Source organism: Lissotriton vulgaris, chromosome 3_1 (assembly GCF_964263255.1).
Source record: "Lissotriton vulgaris chromosome 3_1, aLisVul1.2, whole genome shotgun sequence".
NCBI lineage: Eukaryota > Metazoa > Chordata > Amphibia > Caudata > Salamandridae > Lissotriton > Lissotriton vulgaris.
The window spans coordinates 516008383-516034248 of NC_141689.1; the positions used below are offsets into that span (position 1 = coordinate 516008383).

A 25866-nucleotide genomic window follows, 5' to 3' on the forward strand; every position below is an offset into this window, starting at 1 on the left:
AGCTCTCTCCACCTCATTAACTGCAAACCAGCCAGCAAAATGGGGGGGGGTGTGCTGGACATGTCAGTTTGTTAAATGATGATTTTCTCTCTTTTGTAAGCAAACTTTTTGTACTTGATACCCTGCCAGGTGATGTGAAATAATTCTGAATCTATCAAAGACTGTGACTCTGTAGAACTATATTTGCACAAGTTATTTTTGTTTCTCAATATTCCTATGGTGAGGAAGCCCCAAACAATTCTAAACTAGCATTTCGTTAGATTTGATACTGAGATTGTTTGCAAATCCGTGCTTAGGAGACCGCAAGCCAAATGTCCATGTATGGAGTATCGGAGTTTATGGTTCTTTTTATGAAAAAAGCAGCAAAATACTGAGCGTCTTGTTAATTTATATTAATGGCAAAATATTTTGCCTGCTATATTTTCTTTTGAATACAATGTGATAATAAACTATAGTTTGCACCAATGAAAATTTCTTATCTACCAAAAGTCTGTCAGGCTAACGCAGTGAGGCAAAAAAAATTGAATTGGCTAGTAGCAACATATGGAAGAAGCATCGGCAAAGCCAATCGGTATCCTCGTTGGGACCTAATGGCTTTGCAAATTTCTTTTGCCAGTGCTTTGCAAAAACAAGGCACTGTGCAGCATCCCAAAAAATTACAAGCATTTGCAATGCAATAGGTCTCGCATTTGCGAGACTTTGAGCTACTGGCATTGTAAATGACAGACCTGTTATCTATGCGTTGGTTTTGAAAACATAAATAAAAGGCATTGTCATTTACAATGCCAATAGCTTAAAATTTCGCTAATGAGACCTACTGCATTGCAAATGCTTCTTTTATTTACCATACCATTCTCTGTTTCCTTTAGTTAGACAGTCCCTGTCTGGCTTTGCTACTCTGGTTTGGCCAATGTCTAGTATGCAAAATTGTGCTGGGGAGTCGAGGCACATTCTTTTGTGTGTTGTCCCACTAAACCCATCCTAGATCCCCGCGCCCGCCTCTCTCGTCCATCACTGTCTGGGGTCTGCTGTAAACAGACCAGGCTCCTCTCTGTCGGTACACAACAAAGAAAATCTAGTTCTCACCTATATTCAATCATTACACGGAGCCCTGTTAAATCACGGCCCCTTCTTCCTGGCCTCCCTCAGTCTCTGGCGTTTTATTACTAACTTCATGTGGGGTGTAGACAGAAAAAGCCCCCAGGATTGCATGCCATCTGCCAGACCTCCAGGCACCAGCCACCACGCCACACAAGGCCACGTGACTGTTCCAGCCTGCGGCGCGGGAAAAAGGATGCGGGGTCTCAGGGAGGGGGCCGAGAAGCCTCGGAGGACTGCTAGGTGCAGAGGTGTGCCCGGCAGGGCTGAGCGGGGATCCTGACCCCGAGGCCTGGAGCCCATCGTCGAAAGCGCCACGACGCAGAGTTGGTAACTATTTTGTATACTTCTGGTTTTTTAATGGTATTCCGTCGTCCTTGCATGCTGCCTGTACTCTGTCGTGATTGAGTGTGGCTTGACAGCAAGCGGGTGTGTGGCGTGGTGAGGAATAACCGGCGAAAAGTAGGCAGGACGGGATGTGGCCTAGTGGCTGAATTGCTGCTTCTGAGGTCCTCCAATTTGGATTCTGCTCCGAGATTATGTATTTGAAAGGGAACACACTGCGTTATCGCACGTTCCTGCAACTTTTGAAAAGATGGCATAAGTGGGCCAGGCATGGTTGATCTAGGAAATAAAATACTTTGAACGTCGGAGACAGAAAATTTAATCTGCTCACTTCACGGGCTGCGTTTCGGTCCTTTTTTTTAAAATTAGGGAAACAAGTCAACACATATTATTTTGGACTTTGCCATTTTACTTGTGTACAGTTGATAACCGGGGGCAAAGTCAGTTACAATAATAACCTTTAGCTGGGATCCAGAAACAAGGGGTCAACCGCGGAAGCATGTTGTTCTTTAGGGAGAAAAGATGTGCCTCGCACAGAGACCGTGGCACGTTACACACTGCAGCTAAATGGAGTCATCACCAAGTACTTCCAGTAACAGTACATTTCCGTTTCTGGGTGAGAAAGGGTTCTCCGATTCCAGCTGCAGTCTTGTGAAGAGCGGAGCAGCGGCCCGTTCCTTCGCACCCCCGTGAAAAAGGAGAACTCACCCTGAGCTCCGTAGTCTCCGAGTAGCAGCCCTGGCTCACCCCACGGACTGAATGAGGCTGCTGCAGAGAGGAGACAGCGTGCGGCCTGCCGCCGCATGTTGCGGTAATAGTGCCCTGACCGAAGGATGAAGCCAGCAACGCAGGAAAGGCCAAGCGTGGCCGGGCGGGTGCCTGTAATAAATGAGACCCACCCCCAGTAAAATAAAAAAAGACTGCCAGCGCGATGTAGACGGTCAGTCAGCAACGCTAGCCCAGCGCAGCCTGGGAAGGGAGAGAGTCTGCTGCGAGGGGTGGAAGACGCGAAGCGAAGATAACAGCCGGCAGGAGGAGAAATTTAAGACTGACCACGTCCCGCGAACTAGCACTCCGAATGCGAATGCACTCACCTGCTGTGGTAGTTGGAGCCACACAGTGAAAGAGGACAGTGACAGCTGGCGTGTACCCCCTGGTTGAAGGCAGACGGGAAGATGAGCTCTTGTGGGGGCAGATTAAGCTCCGAGAAAAAGAGCTGAGCAAAGTCGGAAGAGTGGCGAAGCTGCTGAAGAGACAGGTCTCTCAATAGTAGTCCAAACAGTGCCATCTAGTGGCCATCTAGCAGTACGGCGCCAGTGAAAGACGAGAGGGCACAGCCCCGTGCGCGCCCACGAGGTAAAATCTCCGGCAGGAGAAGCGCGTGACAGTCTGCTGTCCACATTCCCCCAAAAGTGATAACAGAAGTTGTCTCGCCCTAGACAGCAAAAGCTTTGCTTTTGCTTTCATCTAGGCGAGACCTAAAAATGTGATGTCAGTCGATTTACACCGACATGTAAATACGTCAGACCGCGTGCACACGGCAGCAGAATGACACGGAACTTTGCTTTAATATTTTTTTTTACTTATCCAAGATGACGGACGCCACTTGGATAGGTAATTAAAATAAAGCTTTTTCGGGGGGCGGGGGGCAAAATGGCCAATAAAAAAAGAGGTATTCGGGTTGAGGATAACCGAGGAGAGTGTGGGACGGGGGATCGGAAACTCAGCACATGGAGGGCAGTAAGGAGAAGCACAAGATGGAAAGAACGCACAGGCAGGAGAGCAACATGGAGCGCAGGATGGAAGAGAGAAGTACTCTGAGCGAAGCGCAAGGAGTTAAAGCAGACCATCGAGAGACACTTAGCAGGAGGGAGAGAAAAGCACATGAGGAAGACAGCTGGAAAGCACATGCACGCTCAGAGTGCTTAAGCAAAAATAAAAAAAGTAGTCCTTGAAAGTGAGCAGTGGAAGGACACAAGTAATGAGACTGTACTCCAGGGGAGGTGCATAACAAGATAGACCTAGCAATTCATTGAATAGGAAGCAAGCAAATGAATCGCAATGCCAAAGCTTTAAACTCGCTGTACTTTCTGGTATGCTGACAGTAGGTCTTTTTCAAATAAACAGCTGCTTAAAAAAATCTATTAAAAAATTAAATAAACAGAGACTTAAAAAAGATCTCTGGCATACAGGTGTTCAAAGGTCATTAGTAGTGAAAGGGGCTAATACTTGGCTGGATTTTGCAAAGTCTCTCTGTGCTACCACCTTCTTTATTGTCCAAAACCAAAGTCTACCGTAGAAGAGCATCCCTTTTCAGTGAATAATTGTCCCTGCTTTGCACAAGGCCTTACGTGTATGTAGCCTAGAGCAGATGGTAGCAAAAACGTTAGAATATGTTTTGGTTTGCAGTTTAAGAACTTATGGTGCGAAACGACTAGTGAATCTACCAACGTATCCAAGTGTGAAGATAGGGCACTGATTACAATGCACCAATTCATCTAAATGTAAATATAGGACACTGATTACAATGCACCAATTCATCTAAATGTAAATATAGAACACTGATTACAATGCACTAATTCATCTAAATGTAAATATAGGACACTGATTACAATGCACCAATTCATCTAAATGTAAATATAGGACACTGATTACAATGCACCAATTCATCTAAATGTAAATATAGGACACTGATTACAATGCACCAATTCATCTAAATGTAAATATAGGACACTGATTACAATGCACAAATTCATCTAAATTTAAAGATAGGACACTGATTACATTTAGATGAATTGGGGCATTGTAATCCGTGTCCTATCTATAAATTTAGATGAATTGATGCATTGTAATCAGTGTCCTATCTTTAAACTTAGATGAATTGGTGCATTGTAATCTGTGTCCTATATTTACATTTAGATGAATTGGTGAAGATTAGAAACTGATTACAATGCACCTATTAATTACAATTCAAAGATAGGACACTGATTACAATGCACCAATTCATCTAAATGTAACGATAGGACACTGATTACATTTGTATTTTCCAGATTTCATTTGTGTTTTCTGTGTCCCCTTGGATCCCGCCTGCCGTCTTGCGTTCAGAGTTCACAAAACATTCTTTCTGTTTTTGACAGGATGAATATGAAGAGCTTCTTCGCTATGCTGTTGTGACCCCAAAGTTTGAACCAAATGTCCTGGGGCAACCTCAGCCGCCCCTTCAGTTGACAGCTGATGGCAGGTTTTCAAATGTTTTAAGTGATGTTCGCCACCAAGGTTCAGGTACTGTCAAAGGATGTATGGTTTTGTTTTCTTTATACCTTTCATTTTATGTCTACTGATTGATGTTCCAATTATTTCACAAAAAAGCAAACCATATTAAAGCATGTATTTTTGTTGTGTCCACAAACGACACAGACGCAACGCTTTTTAAAGCCTAATCACTGTAGAATCTGTCTGATTGATAACCATAATACTAGCATTTTCCTGAAGCTTAATGTAAAAATTAGCCTTGCATAGATTCAATGACTGATAGCGCATTTTTCTAACAGTTCCAGTTTGGCATTCTGTTAATATTACATAAACACTTGTCTAGCTCAGGTTGATATTTTTTTATTTCTATTCTTCTCTACAGTTGCAAGTATGTTTCTATATTTTAGTGTTCGAACTGTTCTCACAAGTCTATTGCTTTAAGAATGAAGCATGTTTCCCTGGGGAATGAAACAAAATCTTGGTCCTTCCTGGTCTTGCTTTCTGTATTATCTGAGCCCATTGCATAGCTTTGCAGCTTTATGTAGCTCTTGCTTTGCAGTCATATCTCCAGGATTGCTGATTGAGTTTCTGTCAGGTTTTTAAGTGCTTGTTCTCTCATTGATTAAATTTTTCCTACATTTGTTTTGTGTTTAATCGTTGTTGTTTTAGCATATACAACACAAATGGTAAGAGACAAGGCATGGCATTAATAAGATTTGGCTGTTCTATAATTCTCATACCACCAGAAGACTATTGTTCTAGACACAAGGTTTACCTGGTCATACTGAAGGAGACGCACGTAAATCACAGCAGGCCAGCACAGTTTGGGGAAAAATGGGGACTGAGTAGATATATTGCTGCATATCTCATTTTCGCGAAGGGTTTGCATAAAAAAATCACAATGGTTCACGTTCATGGAGAAGCCTTTCGAACTGGGGCGGAGGTTTTTATTGCTGGTGGTGGCCCATATGTTCGTTTTCTTCAATACTATCTTCGAGAAATGCTGTATGACGCAAGTTGAAAAATATTATTTGGGGTGGGAGGAACTTTAATCTGGTGCTAAATCTATAAATGGATAGGTCCAGGCCGGAGAGTGGATAAACACGCTAGCTGACGCCTACCTTGTTAGTATATGACGTTCTGTAGCGCAAACCGCACCAGAAGGCGGTGGACCGCTGGAGATTGTCAAAGACCAGCAAAAAGTCAACTAGCAAGAGGCTGGGAAGCTGGGTGGTAGACTATGCACTGTGATGTAGTGCTCTTTAAAGAGATGAGCCTTCAACTGTTTTCTAAATTTGAGCAGCGTTGGTGTGGTCCTGATGGATATGGAAGTGTTGTTCCAGAGCCTAGATTTATAGATGAAATAGGCTTACTGCCATGGAGCAGGGTATTCCTGGAGGGTGAGGTTGGTAAAAGTTGGGATTTGAAGGCATCAAAGTTCATGCCATTTAGCCAGGTTTGTACTGCATCTTGTTTGTTCTTGTTGGCAAATGATTGGAATTCTGTGTTAGTTGGGTTGAGCTTCAGGTACTGGGCCAGGTCTGCATGATATGCAGGCACTGTTGGAGGTGTTGGATGTATGAAGCAGAGAAAGCTTTTGAGAGTCTTGTATCATCACCATATTGGTGAATCTTGATTCTGTTCACTGTCAGAAGAGCACCAGGCAGCTCCATGTGAAGTTTTACGATGACGGGAGATCCTATGGAACCCTGGAGAATTTAACAGGTAAGAAGGATCTTTTGTGACCTGGATATGCTTATGTGAAACAAGTATTGTTAATGGAAGTGAAGGAGTTTTCGGGTTGATCATTTGAGACTCCAGGGTTCAAATGAGGCTGAGATGGTTGACGGTGTCGAAGGCGGCTGAGCTGTTCAGCAATACCAGAAGGCCCAGGATCATCTTCATATGTGGTCAGGAGGTAGTCAGAGTCTGCGATGTGTAAAGAGGTCTCTCTACTGTAATGTGAAACGAAGCCAGAATGGTAATCGTTCAGGAGAGGGTTAGCATTAATATGATATTGTAGATGAACATAGACTGCTTTTTCATGATCCTGTCGCTGGTAAGATCATTAGGGTCTAGTGTCTGGTCCGTCTTGAGAGCATCTGGAAAGAGGCCTTTAGTGAGGGTGCAATGAAAATTGGAAGGAGGGATACAAGAGCATCCCAGAGAGCTTTGATGAAACACTTCATCTTCATAAGCAGTGGCTTGAGGGGGTTGGAGGAGTTAAGTATGTCGGTGATATCTGGAGAGATTGGGCTTTGAAGATTTGACCACTGTGGGAATTCTGTTGGAAGGGGTGGGTGTAGAAGATGAAGCAGGCTTCAAAGCCCAATCTCTCACAATCTCTGACCTACTTGACTCCCTCAAGCACTCCCTCGCCACATGACCTATAGCTAGATCTGCTTTTCCATAAGAAGGGAGTTTCTTTAGTTTGCTAAAAACTTTGACACCATTTGGTGAGTCTTACAAAACCTAACCCCCCAAAAAGTTCATCCATCTCTGGTCCATCCTGGGAAGTTTCGGGGTGATCTGTCGAGCGGGGGACAAAGAAAAAGTTCTCAAAACATAAAATCCCCATACATTTTCCACAGACTTTTTTGGAAAGCAATATCGTGAAAACTGCTGAACGGAATTACATCCAATTTGACTGGAAGCTAGATCTTGGTAAAGAAGGCGTGCTTTTTGTGATTTCGTGTAAATCTGTTAAGTAGCTTTTGAGATATTAAGGACAAAAATATTTGTATATCTCGACGGTTGGGTTCCCAATAGTCTTGCGAGAGTCCTGTGGTTGTACAATATCAAAAAAAGAGCCATCTGATTGGTCGAGAGGCCCTTTTTCCCATCAGCCAACTCGCTCCTGCAGACGTGAGAGTCTCCAATGAGTCCCAGAGGAGCAGGTGCTCTGATTGGCTTTGGGACAAACAGAAATAAAATGGCTGCGATTACTGGAGATTGTAAAATTTTGCATGTGTTGTGAAAATTATTGTAAAAAGCTATATTAAGGGGCAGGATTAAGACATACTGTCTCCTTAATAATTGAGAGGAGTTCTATAAAGGATTAGTACTGTGATGAAGCAAACTGTAAATTAAACTTAAAAAATGGTGCAATACTGCGGGACTGTCGCAGGATTGTAAAAAATATAGAAGGGGTAGGAATTCGATCTACCCTCACCTATGCATACCTGTCAGCCTAGGGAGGAGTGTAAGTGAAGATGCCAGTCCTTCCCCCGCACACTACTACATAAATCCATCATCTAAGAGCGGCATCTCAGCAGAGACCAGGTCCTCCTCATACCACCGTACTTACATACAACCTTCATCTGAGCGGTGTCAGCGAACAGGCCAGTAACACTTTACATCTACTGCACACACACGTCCTGCAAAAGAGGTTTTAGCAGAGAGGCTAGTCCCTCTGCACACAGTAGTACACACACTCTTCATGCAAGAGAGCGGTCTCTACGGAGAGGCTAGTCCTGCCCTGCACCCTCCTACACACACTCGTCATGCAAGGGAGAAGTCACAGTGGAGTGGCCAGTTCCTCTCCACACTCTGCTACAGTTGATGTTACATTTTGTAATAAAATATTACTTCACGAAAGAAAAAAAGTTCTAGACATTTACTGAGGGAAAAAATCATAGTTGAAAGTGACGTTATGGTTGGGAATGGTAATAAAATCCGAGTTTGTATTAAAAAAAAAAGACCATTTCTGAAAAGAACACAAAGGTTAAAGGGACATTAGTTAGGTGAAAAGTTTAGTGACAACATAACTCAGAAAATCAGCATTTAATAATTATCAGTGATAACTAAAATTAGCGTCCTCTGCCATGCACTGCTTATGACCGCACATTACATGCCTCATGACATGTTCTATGACCTCATTGCACACTTAAAAGCTATACAATATTTAAGGTATGAAAATAAGTAAAAATAGCTCACAGTAATTTAAACCATCTTTTATAGTATATTCACACAACCCACCTATTTGAAATCACTTTTGCTTAGGTTGCACATTGAGTCTTAAACATGCGAATCATGCATAGCAAAGCTCATGTTGAAAGTAAACTACACATACATAGGTAACCTCTACTTCATTCAGTCCTGCATATGTATACAACTGTTTAGTAAAAAAAATCAATTTTTCGAAGGAATGAAGTCTTGTTACATAATCCTAACCCTACTATGAACAATTTAAGCCTTTACCAAACTCTTTACAGTTACACAACCTATCATAAGAAGTGTACTGCAATAATGTACAAAAATAGGTACTTTTTAGTCATTTATCCTATGCTAAACTACATGCAGACAGCAAACTGTCATGACAAATGAAACAATTATTTTAAAAAAACTCTCCAATAGGAGACTAATCCTTGTAAATAGAGAAAGCATGAAGGTACACAAAGTCATACTGTCTGCCGCGTACGTGCTCTGTTAAAAACTGCACAGATGGACCACCTTGTGTGGCTAATCAGGCAGATCTTCTTGGGTAAGTAGCGAGCACATAGTCTTCCTGTCCTATGTATAAATTGTCATGGGGATATGATTACTTTACAAGGCTGCTTAGAAGACTTAGTATTTATTACATAAAATGTTTGCCTTACCTGAAAAAGAATTCTAAACCCAAACTACTTGTGTTCAATTTTCTAGAAAAAGTCATAAGCCACCATCTCTAAACAGTTTTGCAAACATTTATAACGACCTAACTGCATCTACACACCTAAGAGCTGTTAGGAGCACAAGCATGTCGTAATGTAAAGACTTCAGCTCATTAGCAGAAAAACGACTGGATGAAATTGGGTAGAAAAGTAGGATGATACTTACCTACCAGTATGCAAAGCATAAATTAAACTGTCACACATTGGATGATGTAATCCATGATGTCATCAATGATGTAATTTGAGGTGTCCTGATCATGTCATTTGTGAAGTCTCCCTGTACTGCGCTTGTCTATCCTTTTCTCTTCGCTGCTCCCTCCTTTGTTCCCTCTACTAGCCATGCACCCTTCTTTTGGTGGAAAGAAAGGCTAGATGCTGGTTATTGTTTTCTGAAGTCCCTTTGAACTCGTTTCTTTGTGTGTTCCTGTAACAGGAAGACATCTGCAACTAGAAAAGGAGCTCCAAGATTCAGGAACCAATCCAGAAACCCCAGCTAGCTCCAGTCGACAAAGTCCCACAGATCTACATGTTGTGGAAGGTACTATATGATTGTGGTTCATACATTTGAAAGTGGTAACACTACAACTACATCTGTTTGCAAGATGCTGTGAATGCTTACCAGACATCGCCTCGTTGAACTTTGATTTGTCCATTTCTTTTTCTTAGTTGAATATATTTTTTAGTTCAGTTAAAAATATATATATAGTACGATGGACAACAGCAAATGAAATGATTATTCAGTCACAAAGTCTCTGTGGTGCTATAACTGCGTTACATGAACCACACTCTGCTATACTGTGCGTGTGCTAATTGCAGCGAGTTCACATTAAAAGGTTTCCTTTCGTTGATTTGCATTTAGGAATTGAGGGACGCCCTGAACCTACGGGGCATGCTCTCTTGATGGACGATGAATATTAACAGTTAATGTAGATCTTTTGAGGTTCCTTCTAAGTATTTAAATGTTTATTTGTTTTAATAGTAAGGCTCGGACCCTTTTATTTTTTAGTTCAGTTGTGCGAAAGCCTTTGGATGGATTGTGGTTATTGCTGCATCCCTCCAGGCAATCTGGCTCTTAAGCAATAACGCCCTATCTGCCTTCAAGGAATGCCGTTACAAGTCTTTGCTTCGACCAAGTTCAACCAATGTTGCAGGGCAGACTGTTCAGAGAGTGCTGTTCTTAAAACCTCAGCATTGTCGTAGATGAATACCGAACCATGGAAAATCAAAGTGCACTGTAAAAATGTAAATGTAAATCCAGTGTTTGTAAATGTGGGTATATGGGAGCTCCCACCCCAACACCTCCGATAGACAGGCCAAGACCCCCCTCAAGAACTGATCCAGGGAACCACAGCACCAGACGGTATGCAGAAACGTGCCACATCGGAGGCACTCCGGTGAGGCAATTAGGCCTGCCCGCCACAGCCTGACCCCAGTGAAGTAGACCCTGTGCAGGTATTCAAATTGAATGAGGTGGTGACGCATTGCTATGGCCGCTCCCCTGTGGGCAGCCAAAGCCTCACTCTAATCCTCCTCCTCAAGCACGCCCACATCCTCCTCCCATGCCTCCCGGAGCCTCTGCAGCGTAGGGGAGCAATGCGTAACAAGGGACTGATAGATTTGGGTAATCTTTTTTGTCTCCAAATCCCCCATAAACGCTTTTGCTTCTAGTGGACTAAACTCTGGGAGAGACTCTAGCCCCTCTAGACTGGGGGACAGTGCATGACGGAACTGGAGGTACCGAAAGAACTGTGAGCAAGGCATGCCAAATTCTTTTTGTAGGTCTTGGAAGGACTTGAGTGTCGGGCCCCTCAGAACATCCCCCAGGGTCGAGATTCCAATGTCTTCCCATCCCCTGAAACCCTGTAACGCTGCGAGGCTGGGCAATCGCCCATTGTTCCACAGGGGGTTTCCCCCGTTAGGGTATTCCACCACCCCATACGGCGCAGCGCCTGCCTACAAAGTTGAAACACCACCCGCTTGGCCTATGGCAGGGCGCCCCGCAGTGGCACAGAGTAAAGAATAGTGTGCAATGTGTGGGACCCTATGAGGTAGCATTCCAATGCATAAGCCGGGTCCCGCCTGTCGCCATACCACCTCTCATTCAGGACCAGCAGGTGTGAGGCTTGATAGTATGAGAGGATGTCCGAGGTCGCCAAACCACCGCAGTAGGTGGAGAGGAAGCATGTGCCCAGCGCTACTTGCACAGCTGCACCCTCCCACTAAAATTGCCCGAGCACAGAGTTCACCCGCCGGAACCATTTAGGCACAATGGGATATGGGTGATTATTGAGTAGGTAAATCAGCTGAGGGAGCGCTACCATCTTAAAAATTGCTCATCTGCCATAGTGTCAGAGGCATACGCGACCAGATCTTGAGATCTGCACAAACTCGCTCCCATACCGGCACCAGATTCCGCTCCCAGGAGATGGCCGGCACCTCCTAGAGAAACACACCCAAATATTTGAGGCCACCACCACCACCTGAAGTGTGGATGCCCAATCACTGACCCTCGTCCGTTCTTCCAGCGCCCACAGCATGGATTTGCGGGGGTTCAGGAATAACCCCGATAATTCACCGAAGATCTGCATTATTCGCAGGTGGCGCAGCCCCGTTCTATCCAGATCTGTAAGAAAAAAAGGACATCGTCTGCATATAAGGCAATCCTATCGGACAGCCCCGGCGCCAATTCAAAGCCGCGTAGCTGTGCATCTATGCACACCCACACCGCCAACATCTCCATAGCCAGGGTGAATAAATACGGCGAGAGAAGGCACCCCTGCCTGGTGCTGCGCCTGATAGGAGAACTGGAAGAAACCGCTCCCGCCACCCGAACAGACGCTGCCAGATCCCAGTATAACAGTGTCAGGTAGGACATAAAATGGGGGCCAAGATTAAGCCGGGGCACCAGGGTGAACAGAGAGACCCAGCTCAACGAGTCGAATGCCCTGTCCATGTCTGGCAAGAGGAACGCCGCCAGCTCGTTGGTCTGTCGGACAGCCATCGCCACCTGCGCCCGCCGTATATTGTGCCTGGGGCACGAACTCTGGTGTACAAGTGCTAAGATATGAGGTAGGACCCGGTTAGCCAACGCTTTGGCCAGAACTTTGGCCTCCACTTTCAGGAGAGAAATGGGACGGTAGGATGCATGGTGCTCCGGGGCCGACCCAGCTTAAGAAATACAACTACTTCTGCATGCTTCCAATCCGGGGGGAGCCTACCATGTGCCCTGGCCTCCTCCAGGGCTGCCCGATAGTGCGGGGCTAGCTGCAAGTTATACTGTTTGAAGAATTCACTCTGAATCCCATTCGGACCGGGAGCCTTCCCAGAGTTGAGCTCGCCCAGGGCCGTGCCTAGTTCCTCGTCAGTCAGTGGGAGCTCCAACCGATCGCGCACCTCATCAGACTGCTTTAGGCGGCAAGTCAGCTATGAACTTGTCCACCACATATTCCAGCAGGCACTCCTGTGGGGCAGAGAGGTCCGCATAGTATGCAGTGAAGCTCTCTGCCAGCGCCCTTGGGTCAGTAATCGAAGCTCCCGTCTCGTCACGTATCCCCGGAAGGGTCTGAGCATGGAAAGCGCCTTGACCGAGCTGATGCAGCATTTTGCCTGACTTGTCCCCCCAATGACATATTCTGCTGTGCCTCGCCAGCCAGACCTGCCGTGCCTCCGCCAACAGAAGAGCTGCATAGGACTGTTGCGCTAGGAGCAACTGCCCCACGGCCTGACCCCACCCGCCACCCAACTCTGGCGTTCAAGTGCCTCTATTTCTGCTTCGGCCTTCACCAACTCCGCCCTGCGTCGCTTATGTGCCGCGGCGCACCAGGCAATGAGCACCCCCCCACCCCCAGGGCTTCAAAGCTTCCCACAGCGCCCCGGCGCTGGAGACGGATCCCACATTCCCGACGAGGTAGTTGGCAATAGCCTCACTCATGTGCTTCCCGTAGTCCTCCTGCTGCAGGTGCCACACCGAGAGGCGCCAACGGAATGGCTGCCGCCCCCCAGCCCACTGGGGAGTGATCCGAGAGTCTGTGAGGGAGGATCTCCGCCGACTCCACCCTTCCAGCCATTGCACAGGGAATGAAAATGTAGTCTAATCTGGAAAAGGCTTTGTGGACTGCTGAAAGATGCGTATTCCTGCTTGTCCCCATGTAGGCGCCGCCACTTGTCCACCCAATCTAAGCCCACGACCATATCATGCAGTTTTGTGGCGTGGCCACCGCCCGGACCCCCTCCCCCCCCCTCAATCCTGTGCCTATCCCTGACCACATCCAGAACATCATTCCAGTCCCCTCCCACCACTGACAGCGCGTCTGGTATGTCCGCCCACACAGTAAACCATTTCTCAATCAGTGACCACTGTAAGAGGGGTGGGGCGTAGACGCAACCCAGTACCAAAGGATCCACCCCGACCATGCCTCGGAAAAACAGTTATCGCCCCTGCGTGTCAGCCCACTGTTTGGAGTGAACGTATGGGATTCTATGATGCACAAGAATGGCCACCCTCCTCAAACCCCTTGCGAAGCCGGCGTGGAAGACTTGCTGGTATCCATAACGCTGCAAACACAGGGCCGTTGTACCCAGTAGGTGGGTTTCTTGTAGCAAAAGAACGTCAGCTCTAGCCCTCTTCACCTGACGCAAAACCGCCCCCTTTTGATTTTATCTAGGAGCCAGAGCACGTTCCAACTGAGGACACGTAGGGTGCCCGGGGGCACCCAATCGTCTTCAGAGCAATCAGCCATCAGGGAGCGGACAGGACCACTGTACGGGCGGAGGTCCATGCAAACCTGCACAGAAAATGTAGTGAACCCCTTGTGGAAGTGCGACTCGTACCCAACAAAATTGTCTCAACCCACCCCATACCTTAAAACCACTGAAGTACCTGTTGCGGCAGGGTGAGTGCCCCGCCCCCAACAGGGAGACTGGGGCCACCGCGCCGCTCGAATAGCACTGTTCAGGGGTCCTGGGTCTTCTGGCCTACAGTAGAGCTCCCACGGGAGGATGTCACGCACAACTTGGAGTGTCTCTGAGACCTGGATCGTCTATTGCCTTCTCAGCTGCCCCCGCAGTCCTCTGGGCGCAGCCTCACTTGCCGAGGAATCCGACTCCCGCCCCAGCGGCATATGTACTCTCACTCGAACTGTTTCATCCGTCCATCTGAAGACTTCCTCCGGTGTGCCAAAGAAGTGGGTGCGGGAGCGGAACACTACCCGCAGGCGAGCCGGGAACAAGAGGGCGTAGGGCAGCTTAAGATCTCGCGGACGGGCCTTCGTGGCCGTGAATGATTGACGTTGTTGCTGGACCAGCTGCGTGTAATGCGGAAATATTAGAATTCGGGTATTCTCATAGAGCAGGGGTTCCTTGGCCCGGGCCTGTTTCAGTATGGTGTCACGGTCGGAGATAATTTAAGAGTTTGGCGATCCCTGGCCTTGGGCGGGCCCCCACCGGAGGTTTCTGGATCAAAGCTCTGTGAGCCGGCTCCACCACGAAGCAACAGGACATGGCCTCTGGAGGGAGCCTACTCTCTAGCCACTGGGTAAGAAATCGTTCCATGTTGCCATCTTCGCATCCCTCCGGAAAGCCCAAAATCTCGGTTTGTTCCGCCGGGCCCGTCCTTCGGAATCCTTGACCCGGAACGCTAAGCCCTCTCAATGTTCTCCATATTTGCTACCTTTTTTTTTCAGGGTTGCAACATCGTCCTCCACTCCTCGGATGCGGGTCTCCGCTTCTGTGATGTGGGCCACTGCATTCCGCAGGTCTTGTCGCAGAAGCGGAACGTCCGAGCCCACCGCCGCGATCCTAGCATCCAACATGTCCCTGGAATTAGTTATCGCCGCCATCAGTGCTGCATTGTCCGGGACGGCCTCCTGCTGGTCCCCAGAAGCCCCGGCCACCGCTCCCGGGCCAGTGAACTTGTCTATGGGCCCCTGTTTCGTCGAACCCACGCTGCCCTTGTCCCTAGTCATGTCTGCCCTCCTCTGCCGGCCCACAGGCACACACAAGGCCCAACCAGACGTTGAGGTAGTACCCCCTTCCACGCCGACACAGGCCTATCAGTCTGGGCCCGGGCTATCTCCGGATAAAAGGCGCCCACAAGCCACCTCGGGGACCCGTGTCAGGGGGCGTGTAATCTGTCGCAGGCCACACTCGGCAGTCCGTGGCCTGATCGACAGGGGGGGGGGGGGGGGGGACAGGGGGGGGGGGGGACAGGGGGGGGTAGGGGTGGAGAAGAGAGGCGCAGCGGCGGCCGGGCCCAGCAACGGAACACCCGTATCTCACCTCGCGCAGCTAGATTGTCCCGCCGATTCCCCCCAACAGCTCACCGAAGGATGGCGGGCACTGCTATCTCCAATCACCGCCTCAGATACCATGGGGAGATCCCGTCCACTAGAGGGGTACCACAACCCCCCTCCAGGGGCCCCTGTCGCCAGCTGCACCGCCAAGTCAACAAGTGGAATGGGCCACAGCCTCCCCCGGAGCACTCAGTCAGGATCTTCCACCGTGGCCCTCAGAGGCAGCCACCAAGTCCGGGCTAATTTAGCCACCTGCAGGGCCCCCCCACTGGGATCCCCACTGATGCAGCAGGTGAATATCAAGTGGGTAAGGGCGGGGGGGGGGAGGGCGACAACAAGCCTCACTGCTCCACACCACGCGGCTCGATACTGCCGCCGAACTGCACAGGTCCCCCAGGCATCGGGGGAAGCACTACAATATCCCGCCAGCTGCTGCTGCCACTGCTGAGTCACTGGTCTCCAGGGGGCACCCCAACGGCTCAGCAGGATCGGGCGCAGATCCCCGCTCCGGCCTCTCCCGGCCGCTCCTCACTTGCGCCGCCGATGGCGGCCACTGCGGCCCCTCCTCCGCTGACAGCACAGGAACCCCAGCGACAGCCACACTCCAACCCATCGTCACCGCCTCACCACACTGTCGGACTCCCTGCGGCATCCGCTCGCAGACTATCATGGCAGCTTTCGGCCTCTGTCTCCCCAGGCACGATCTCGTTGCTCCTCCGCCGCCCTGCAGGCCCCACTCCACACGGACCCCACACGCTCGGCTCCCCGGTGCGGCAGGTGCCTCAAAGTCGCACCGAGTGTCCCCAGGAGCTTGCTGGACTGCTGGGTCGTCCCCAATATGTTCGGAAAGTCAGGGAAGCAAGGATATGTGAAGGATATTTAGCCAGCCGGACGTAGCTCGCTCAGCAAACGTCCGTCATGATGGCCCACCAAGCCCCAGTTTTTATTATTTTTAAGTGTGCAAGTGAACGATGTCCTTTACTAAAACCTCAAAGTTGAATCCACTGCTGGGAGCGCACAGTGTCAAAACATTTGCACACTGCAGTTCCTAAGAAGTCTCTCCCTGGGAGATTCATTCTGGATAGAGTGGAGCACAGGACGTCTATATTACTTTCAGCCACTGCCCATTCTACCCCAAGTTCTGAAGAAAAAACAGGAACGACAGAGGCCCTGGCCAACTTAGTGGTTCCAAATTGGGCAAGGAGAGTATGTACCAAGAACTTCTGGGCAAGAGCATCTGCCCTTCGATCAGGCCACCACTTCTGGAGGATTTCCTGTCGCAGCAACAGGGCAAGGTCCTGCCTCCTAACATGCACATCTTCATGTCTATGAAAGGAGATTGAGCAATGGCAGTTGATTGCATTTGATCTTCCTGCTGTCGCAAACCGTTTCTACAACAGACACCGATGAGATGTGCCTCTGGTGTTTGGGTTCGTGGAACAACTCCAAGTCCTGTGAGTAGTTTACCCTTATGAATCCAAAGGCAATTCAGAAACAGAAGCTGTACGTCGCCAAACACTGAGACAATTGAGAGGTCAAACTCCCGCTCAAAGTTAAGGGCGCCGACTTGTTCTCACAACAGGCACTAATTGCAGTCCAAGTCTTCCAGTAAGCCAAAGCAGAAGCACATGAAGGCCAAATAGGATTCGTCCCAGTCCTGCTCCTCTCAGCTTGTAGAGTCAAATTGATGTCAGGGTGCTTCTGTCTCGCTTCCTGTCCCCACAGAGGAGCTGATTTTGCAACTGATCCATATGCACCCTTAGTTTTTGGGGTAATTGGCGACGTCTTAACAGATTGAGGCATTTAAAGAGGCCATGTTGAAAGCCTATGGGCCCCAAGGATCGCAAAGGCCTCGAGTCGAGTTACTGCCGTCTGATCCATCCCCAGCACTATCTGTGCTCCCTGAACTTTTGGCCAGAGGAGCAATAGAGAAGGTTCAGTCCCTGGAAATATGAACTGGTTGTTACTCCTGCTATTTCTTTGTGCTGAAGAGTGATGGATGCAGCTCCACTCTTTGAACACCTTTTTATGGCAGGACAAGCTCAGGACCTGCAGGACACTTACTTTCATGTACCGGTCCTGCAGTCCCACCGATCCTACTTTAGGTGCAAAGTGGGCCAGGATCATTTTTAGTGTGCGATCCTCCCCTTCGGTCTCACCAGCGCCTTTTAGGGTGTTCACAAGTGTTGCTGATGGTTGAAGCACACCTTCTGAAGTTGGGGATGGCACTTTTCCCTACCTCAACAACCGCACCTGGGTGGGACTATTCAATTCTCATGACCATCATGGAAATGTCCCTACGAGAGAACTGGAGTTACAGGTAAGAAGCTATTCCTTACAAATCAATCACTGGTTAATATTGACCTATTGCCATGGTGAGATTTGGAGCTTTTCTGGTAGGGTCTCACAGAGGTTTCATGACATGACCTATTCCATTATTTAAAATAAAAAAAAGTTAACAGCGTTCTTACTCATGCTTTTTCTTTCCTTTCAGAAGAAGGAATAATGGAGAACAGGCCTTTTCAATCCGGCATGCCACTATTTTCTCCTGTTCATTCTGAGGGTTCGGATCTACAAGGATCATGTTCTCACAGGAGTAGTGAAATACAAGTTACTGAGTTGCCTATTCCAGTTGAGAAAATGAAACGGGTTGAAGACATACTTGATATCTGGAGTGGAAATCTTAAAGTAAGCTGTAATAGGTTTATAGAAACAGTCTTACTAATTGCATGTTGTAAGGAGATGCTTTTTTTTTTTTTTTTGCATGATCACCTCAAAGGTTTGGACTAATGCTGCTGGTGTTTTGACTGAAAGTGCACTGCAGCCACCCAACCAGACCTCATTGCCGGTGCTGTGACCCTTAAAAGTGTAATGTGTGATCGGATCATCCCCAATTTGTATAACTTACTTTACTTATAAGCCCCTAGTATATGACACAAGGGGTATCCCAGGGCCTGTATGTTAACGTTTACCTCGTGACTGCAGTTCTTGTTGTGCCACCCTGAGGTGAGAGTCCAGCATGTCTCCCAGCCCACCATTTCAGACTATTAGCGTAGCTGTACCTTGATTTCGTCAAAGTCAAACATACTGTTTTATTATATGTCATCCATACAGCTGGCCTATTGAGTCCTGATACTTATGTCTTATCAGTGAAAACTTCAAATTGTTGTTTTTTTCTGTGGAAAGGATATGAGCCCCATTGACGAGTACAGGAGTGCAGTTCTGTTTCCCAAGACAGACAATTTCCTTCACTAAAAGAAACCGCTGGTTTTGCTGAGACCAGAGACAAGTAGTACAGTTAAACCTAAGAGGACCTGGAGGGACATTGACTCCTATTGACAGTCGTCTCACCAAGACGGTGGACCAAGGAGTAGCCCCAGGAAGCCTCTCGTGGCTCGCACTGCATCCTAAGCAGCTTCAGTATCCTGTATCCCTTTTATCAGGACCACTCTAATGAAGTCTTCAGCGGTATATCAATGAAGCCTAGAGCTGGACTGGAGACTGCTTTGGTGATAAAATAACTATGAAAAAGAAACCAGTACGCAGTTCCTAAGTGTGTGGGAGTATTCAGGTGCGTTCACACACCCCAGGGGATGTTATGCTTCACCATTGGGCCTGTTTCTCATCGGGTCGGTGCTGCAATGCCCAACGGGCACCCACGAAGGGGCTCTTTGTCGGAGATCTTTTTTTTGATGAAGCCATCGGATGTGTGAGGGTTTGTGGACAGGGTAGTATCCCAAGTGTGCAGTGTAATTTAAAATAGGTGTAGGCCTGCACTTTTCAATAACTTTATTCCCAAGGAGCACCAACCTAACTAAAAACTAAAAGCTCTGTCTGGAGATAATGGTCCTACAGAGTCTGTGTAGTGCATGGGGTCGACATGTTTCTTGCCTAAAGAAGCCCCTATCTGAAAGAAACAGTTATTGATTCCTTACCTTAGAATATTCCCCTGGCTTCAGACTGGATCCGGAAAGTTTTTTCTCAGCAGTACCCATGCATGTCGGTAGGTGGCGTCGGTCGACTCCGCGTCCGTCGTGGTGGTTGCCGGGATGACGTTGCGGCAGTTACTTAGACACCGCCCTCATGCGCTGACGTCTGTTCTTTCTTTTTCTGCGCCAGCAGCGCAGATCTGGAGAGAGCGGTACTCCCAGTCATTTTATGACTGACTTTTTGCGTCTCTTTGTCGACTTCTTTTCAAGTCTTACATAGACTCCTGGTGCACTAGGGATGCCCGGTTTCAAGGCCTGCGGTTCCTGTACGTGACTCGAAGTCTTTGCACTCGGGGTCAGGTAAGTCGAAGCACAAGGAGTCGAAGAAACCTAGTCGCTCTTTAACTTCTCGTCGTCCGTCGGCCGATGCGACAAAGGGTGCGGGTGGTCTCACTTTCGCTGCTCTGCGTGCGTAGCCTTCAGGGTCGACTCTGGCCTTCCCGGGAGCAACCCCTGCCCAGCTTCGTCAATTTTACGAATTGATGCATGCCATCTTTGGTCATCACAACTCCTCCGGTGAGCCTTCGCGCCCGTGGACTCTGCTCGGGCCCTAGACCTTCGACATCGGCGGATCCGGCCTCTGTTCTGCAGGGCCCCCATGGATCCAGGCCTGGATCCAGATCGGCGCTGGTCGACCTCGTATCACTGGTGCAGATTCCACAGGCACTATGTCTGCAGCCGGCGCCGGCTGGACCTCCAGCCAGGGTTGACCCTGGCTTCCAACCCCATGTGGATACAGAGCCGGGCCCCCTTGGATCCAGACCTGGATCCGCTCGGCGCCGGTTGATCTCGTAAATCCGTCACCGGCACGATTCCATGCCACTGCAGCTGGCGCTGGCTGGACCTCCAGCCGGCATCGACCCCAGCTTCCAGCCCGATATGGATACGGAGTCGGACCCACGCCAGATCCGGCGCCCATGGGTACTTTTGTGCCTGCATTCCACCCTGGCCATTTTCAGCCAGTTTGGCAGCCAGAGGAGGGTGAGGAAGACTGTGAGGGGTCCGATGACCCTCTCACTGCTCAGCTGGAATAAGATCCGGACTGGAGAGAGGAACTGGGATGCCAGTGGTCTGGACATCTCACTTGACCTTGGCATGTTGCCTCCTCCTCCCGTGGCTATGGAGGAGGGAGCGCTTATGCAGTGTTGTTGCGTAGGGCGGCCGAGGCCCTATACCTCGAGCTACCTACTGTGACAGAGGTGCTTCAACCAGTAGAGAGCTCTTCTGAGCCTCTGCGGCCGTTTAATGAAGCCCTCACGGACATCCTTTTGGGCACCTGGTCCAGGCCCACCACAGGGGCTCCTGTGGATAGGATGGTTGCCTGCCGCCCCGGGCGACCTCACTTTCCTCTCCCAACACCCCTCCCCCGAGAGTTTGGTAGTCCACGCCTCCGTGCCCAAAAACGCATTCTGATAGATACATCTGCCAGTGGATTCCTCAACTTTTGAATATCCCCTTGCGTCTGCAACATTCAGAAATTCTTTTTGTAGCTTCGCGCCGACGTGGACGACGTCACAGAGGCACGGCATAGCGTGCGCGACTCCGCTGACTTCACCGACGCCATAATAGGCCCACGCCGGCGTGATGACATGAGTTCCCTTTTTTCCACTTTGTCGGGGCTAACGGTTTCCGGGAATCTCTGTAGCTGTTAGTAACTTTGTTACTGTTTTCTCTGTTTTCTTGCTTCTTTGTCTCGCTGAAGATGTCGACTAAGAAGACCGGGTTCAAGCCATGTGGAGAGTGCGGCAAAATTATGTCGATCACGGACCCGAACGAGGATTGTATCTGGTGCCGGAGTTCGGACCATGATGTCGGAGGCTGTTCTTCGTGTAAGAAGTTGAACCTGAAGGCACTTCGTGCGAGGGAAACTAAACTTCTGGTGGCAAGATCCCATACGGCGTCGCCTTCGAGGTCATCCGATCATGCTTCAAAATCGAAAAAGAAGCATAAGAAGCGATGGCATGGATCTCGACATCACTCTGCAAGTTTTAGAAATTGCTTCACAGACCGTGATGGTCACAGGCATCCACTGCCTTGTTTAAGACTGTTCTGTATCTAAGTTTGTCCTATATCCTGAGAAAGTTTTGTGGTTGTCATGGTTTGCACAGGTAGTTAATTAATATCCCTCAGATTAAGCAGGTCGTCTGGGAGGGATTGACGAGAAGTGGTGGCTACTAGGTTAAAATACTAGAAATTATCAGAAGATGGAGTGACACAATATTTTGGAGCAGGTCAACTGTCCAATCTTAACCTGGTACTTAAATACAAACAAACCAATTGCGTTACTGACTTCTCGTCTAAAATCCAACACTAGCTCAAAATCTTAAAGTATCTGAGCAGCAAGAAAGAGGGGGTGCCTGGCAAGAAGCCGTGGCTGAGGAGTCGAGCATGGATGCCAGTCCAGATAGGAAAAGGTTTTGGGTTAAGTGTTCAGTTTATCCCATAGGTTTATGCAAAAGTATTTTTAGTTGGACCTTCCTGTTGTTGCAAAGAACGCTAACACGATAGGAGCATTCGTTGCTTTAGAAGTGATGTGCACGTTTTTACACTTTTTTTTGTCGTGATCAGCAAGTTTCTCCTTCAATCAAATTTATTATATTGCAGTAATACAGGTTTCTCTTTCAGACAAATGTAATAACTGAATTAAACAAATGGCGACTTACTATCATTGAGCAACACCGACAAGAAATAAGAAGACAAAGTGAAAAGCACGCCAACCAAGTAGATCAACTGAGCAACGAGATTGACAGCCTGAAGGATTTGTTGCAGAACTATGAAACGTCTGTGAAGAGAAAAGATGAGGTAATTTATTTACATCGTTTAGAGTTAGAATGCTTGCTGCTAGAGAATATTCTGGAGTAGGTCTTTTTGGTCGGTTAATGAAGACATCCATGAAGTGTCTCATAAATAAAAATATTCATTTAGTGCTACCTGCTGGGGGATTTTCTGCATCTGAAAACTCCAGATCCGTTTCCAAAATTGTCTTCTTCGTGGAAGGTGATTTGTTCTTGTACTGTCTGGAAATAAGAGTATGGCTGGAACCAAGTCCCTACTTTGCATGTTTATTTTGTCTGAAACTGGATCGAATTAGGTTTGCCTAATTTTGTTGAAATAGTTGTAATACATGTTCTCCGAGCTCTCGAATTTGAATGTTTCAATTTAGTTTGGTGCAAAATATGCCTTGTTACCACACTTTCTGTAATCCACTAACATTGCAAAAAAACTTTTGCTCCTTTTAGCTTGCTGCAAAAAGGTATTCCATTTGACTTATTCTCTCTTTCCTAACCACGAGACCACAAATACACTATTTCTCAAACGTCCTGGTGGGTCTTTAGTAAGTGCTTTAATCGGCATGCCATTGTCATTACACCCCTTGCTTGAGACCTCTAGGTCCCACTTGGGCTTTGTATTCCAGTACTTCAACTTCATCAGCATTCTAATGGGGTGTTCTACAGTTTCAGCATTGTGGGTCACTTGGTGGTGAGGAGTTTTATTCTTTAGAATGAGAGCCTTGTTTACCCTACTGTGGGGTTTTTAATGTAATATTGTGAGGAAGAGTAGTGTTCTTTATTGCTTCCTACTCCAATATTATACAATGCGTCATGCAGCTCTCACAGTAACATGAAATGTTTGTTAGCCCAATTTTATTTTATTTATTATCTTTTTTCACATAGCTTAAGGCTGGGTTCTGTGGATCTGTCATTGCCCCTTCTAAATTTTACAGTGCAACTGGCCCCAATAATGTATTCCTTTATAACATCTCAGACCTAGTTTCTGCCTCCTCCATCTCTAAGCGGTACAAAAGGGGGTGGTGATGGACGCAGCATCTGAATCAATCAAACACTCACACCCAGTCAAAAGATCTGGGTTTAATCCATCACCGTTCTTTAGCTCACTCTGCCACCCCAGTTCAGACATGGCTATATGCAAATCAGTCTGACCCTGTGCCTCATGGGAAAAGTCCAGCCCGAACTGCCAAGCCATGTCTTCCTTGGACCGGAAACAAGCTTCTGAGGACCGGTTTCTGGCATTCCAGCCATCTTCAGCCCGGCTTGCTTGAATCCAGTGGAAAAGTGAGCAAGGGACTCACGTCTGAGCATACCCTGCCACACTTTCTGCAATCCACTAACATTGCAAAAAACATTTGCTCCTTTTAACTTGCTGCAAAAAGATATGCCATTTGACATATTCTCGCTTTCCTGACCACAAGACCACAAATACACTATTTTTCAAACGTCCTGGTAGGTCGTTAGTAAGTGCTTTAATCGGCATGCCATTGTCATTACACCCCTTGCTTGAGACCTCTAGGTCCCACTTGGGCTTAGTATTCCAGTACTTCAACTTCATCAGCATTCTAATGTCTCCCTGGATCACCCCAGTCAGGGTTGTGGTCCAAATAATGCATTGTGGCAACTTCTAATATTTCCAATTGACTTGGAGTTCAAATAATGGCACGGTCTAACCTTTTTGGGGTGTTCTACTGTTTCAGCATTGTGGGTCACTTGGTGGTGAGGAGTTTTATTCTTTAGAATGAGAGCCTTGTTTACCCTACTGTGGGGTTTTTAATGTAATATTGTGAGGAAAATCCCAAGAGTAGTGTTCTTTATTGCTTCCTACTCCAATATTCTACAATGCGTCATGCAGCTCTCACGGTAACATGAAATGTTTGTTAGCCCACTTTTACTTTATTTATTATCTTTTTTCACATAGCTTAAGGCTGGGTTCTGTGGATCTGTCATTGCCCCTTCTAAATTTTACAGTGCAACTGGCCCCAATAATGTATTCCTTTATAACATCTCAGACCTAGTTTCTGCCTCCTCCATCTAAGATCTACAATTTAACTTTAATCACCTGTGATATTCAAAATTCTTCAATGATTCCTTCCTACATCTTGCTGCTCCACTCAACCCACCCTCCCATATCTCAACTAATTCTTTCATCACATGCAACAATCTTAACTTCATCCGATCTGCCTTCCCATCATCAGCTGCCTCTCACCCTTCTCAGTTGACCACTTTGCCCAAACATGTTTTCTTACCACTGGCAACCTCTTCATAAATGACAAACTAAACATTCTTTCCAGATGCGTCAAAAATCTTCATATTGAATAGCTGCATCACAACCTGTCCTGTCTGCCTTCCAACACTTCAGGTGATGTGTATTCCCTCTTGTGCTTACTAGACTCTCATATCATTTGGTAACATGCATACTGCTGCCAATACCAACAAGCATTTGCAACGCAATAGGTCTTGCATTTACACAAGTTTAAGCTAGTGGCATTGTAAATGGCAATGCTTTTTAGGTCTGGCTAGAGTCGGCGCATGCGCTGGTCTGGCGAGACATTTAGTAGCTGCTTCAAAAAGCGCTACCGTGCCGGCCACCAGCTTGCTATTACGCGCACAAGCGCGTGCGGCGTACAAAGCACTTTTTCCCGTCGCTAGTGCACAACTCTCGTCACAACTCGAGTTTTTTTTATTTTGTAGTTTTACTTGTTTCTTGCTTTAGGGTTTTCGCCCCTCCTTTCTTATCTTCCTCACTTCTCCCCTCCTCCTGCAATGTCTCGCACCTTCTTCAACCTCTCTTGGTCCTGGTGGCATCAGATAAACCGTTACGCTACACCACCACCTTGTGTTTAGATGAAGTATGGCAGATACCGTTTTTTTTTCTGCAGAGCTCTCTATTCAATGCCAGTCTCAGATTGGCCAGTTTGCATGATAGGAGCCTCGGTTTGACTACATACCTGCCCGCGGTCCTGGCTGCCTTGACCCCGCGTGCACAGCTGCATCCGTACAGGCGAGGAGGTGCAGAGGCCGTGTTTCAATGCAGGAGCCTGAAAGGTTGTGCTAACACTTTCCAAGTACCAGGATTGAGGGTTCTGAGCCGAAGCATGCGGAACCTGGTAGCTTTACGTTATACACCCCTGGAATGTTGGGCGTTCTGCTGAATACATGGATGGTACTCAGGTACAACAACGTCCGTTCCGCTCCAACATTTAAATGTTGTCTTCCTGGGTCTTCCCTCAGGTAATTTAGAACGTTTTGTTCTCATTGGTTAAAATGTTCTAATATAATTATGACCCTTCTACCTCAAGGATTCCTGGTTATTAAAGGCCCTCGTCCGCAGCCTGCAACTATACTGCAGTTTCAGGGCCTTTAACAACTGTTATAGTTCTTGTTAACAGCTAAAATTATAGTAACTGGTGGTATTATGGCAGCCCAGACTCTGAGACATGTGCTTACT

At 47.5% G+C, this 25866-nt stretch overlaps 1 protein-coding gene across 2 annotated transcripts in view; it reads left to right on the forward strand.

The window, feature by feature from the left end:
- The window catches only part of POC5 (POC5 centriolar protein), a 328992-nt gene that overhangs the window by 71179 nt on the left and 231947 nt on the right, over positions 1 to 25866 (forward strand). The window contains exons 3-6 of one of the 2 annotated variants that reach the window (XM_086960759.1): positions 4581 to 4725; positions 9781 to 9885; positions 18132 to 18325; positions 22252 to 22428. In XM_086960759.1, the coding sequence (XP_086816885.1) occupies positions 4581 to 4725; positions 9781 to 9885; positions 18132 to 18325; positions 22252 to 22428 (621 nt within the window). The remainder of the gene's footprint in view (positions 1 to 4580; positions 4726 to 9780; positions 9886 to 18131; positions 18326 to 22251; positions 22429 to 25866) is intronic. The other variant, XM_086960761.1, reaches the window with a different exon arrangement.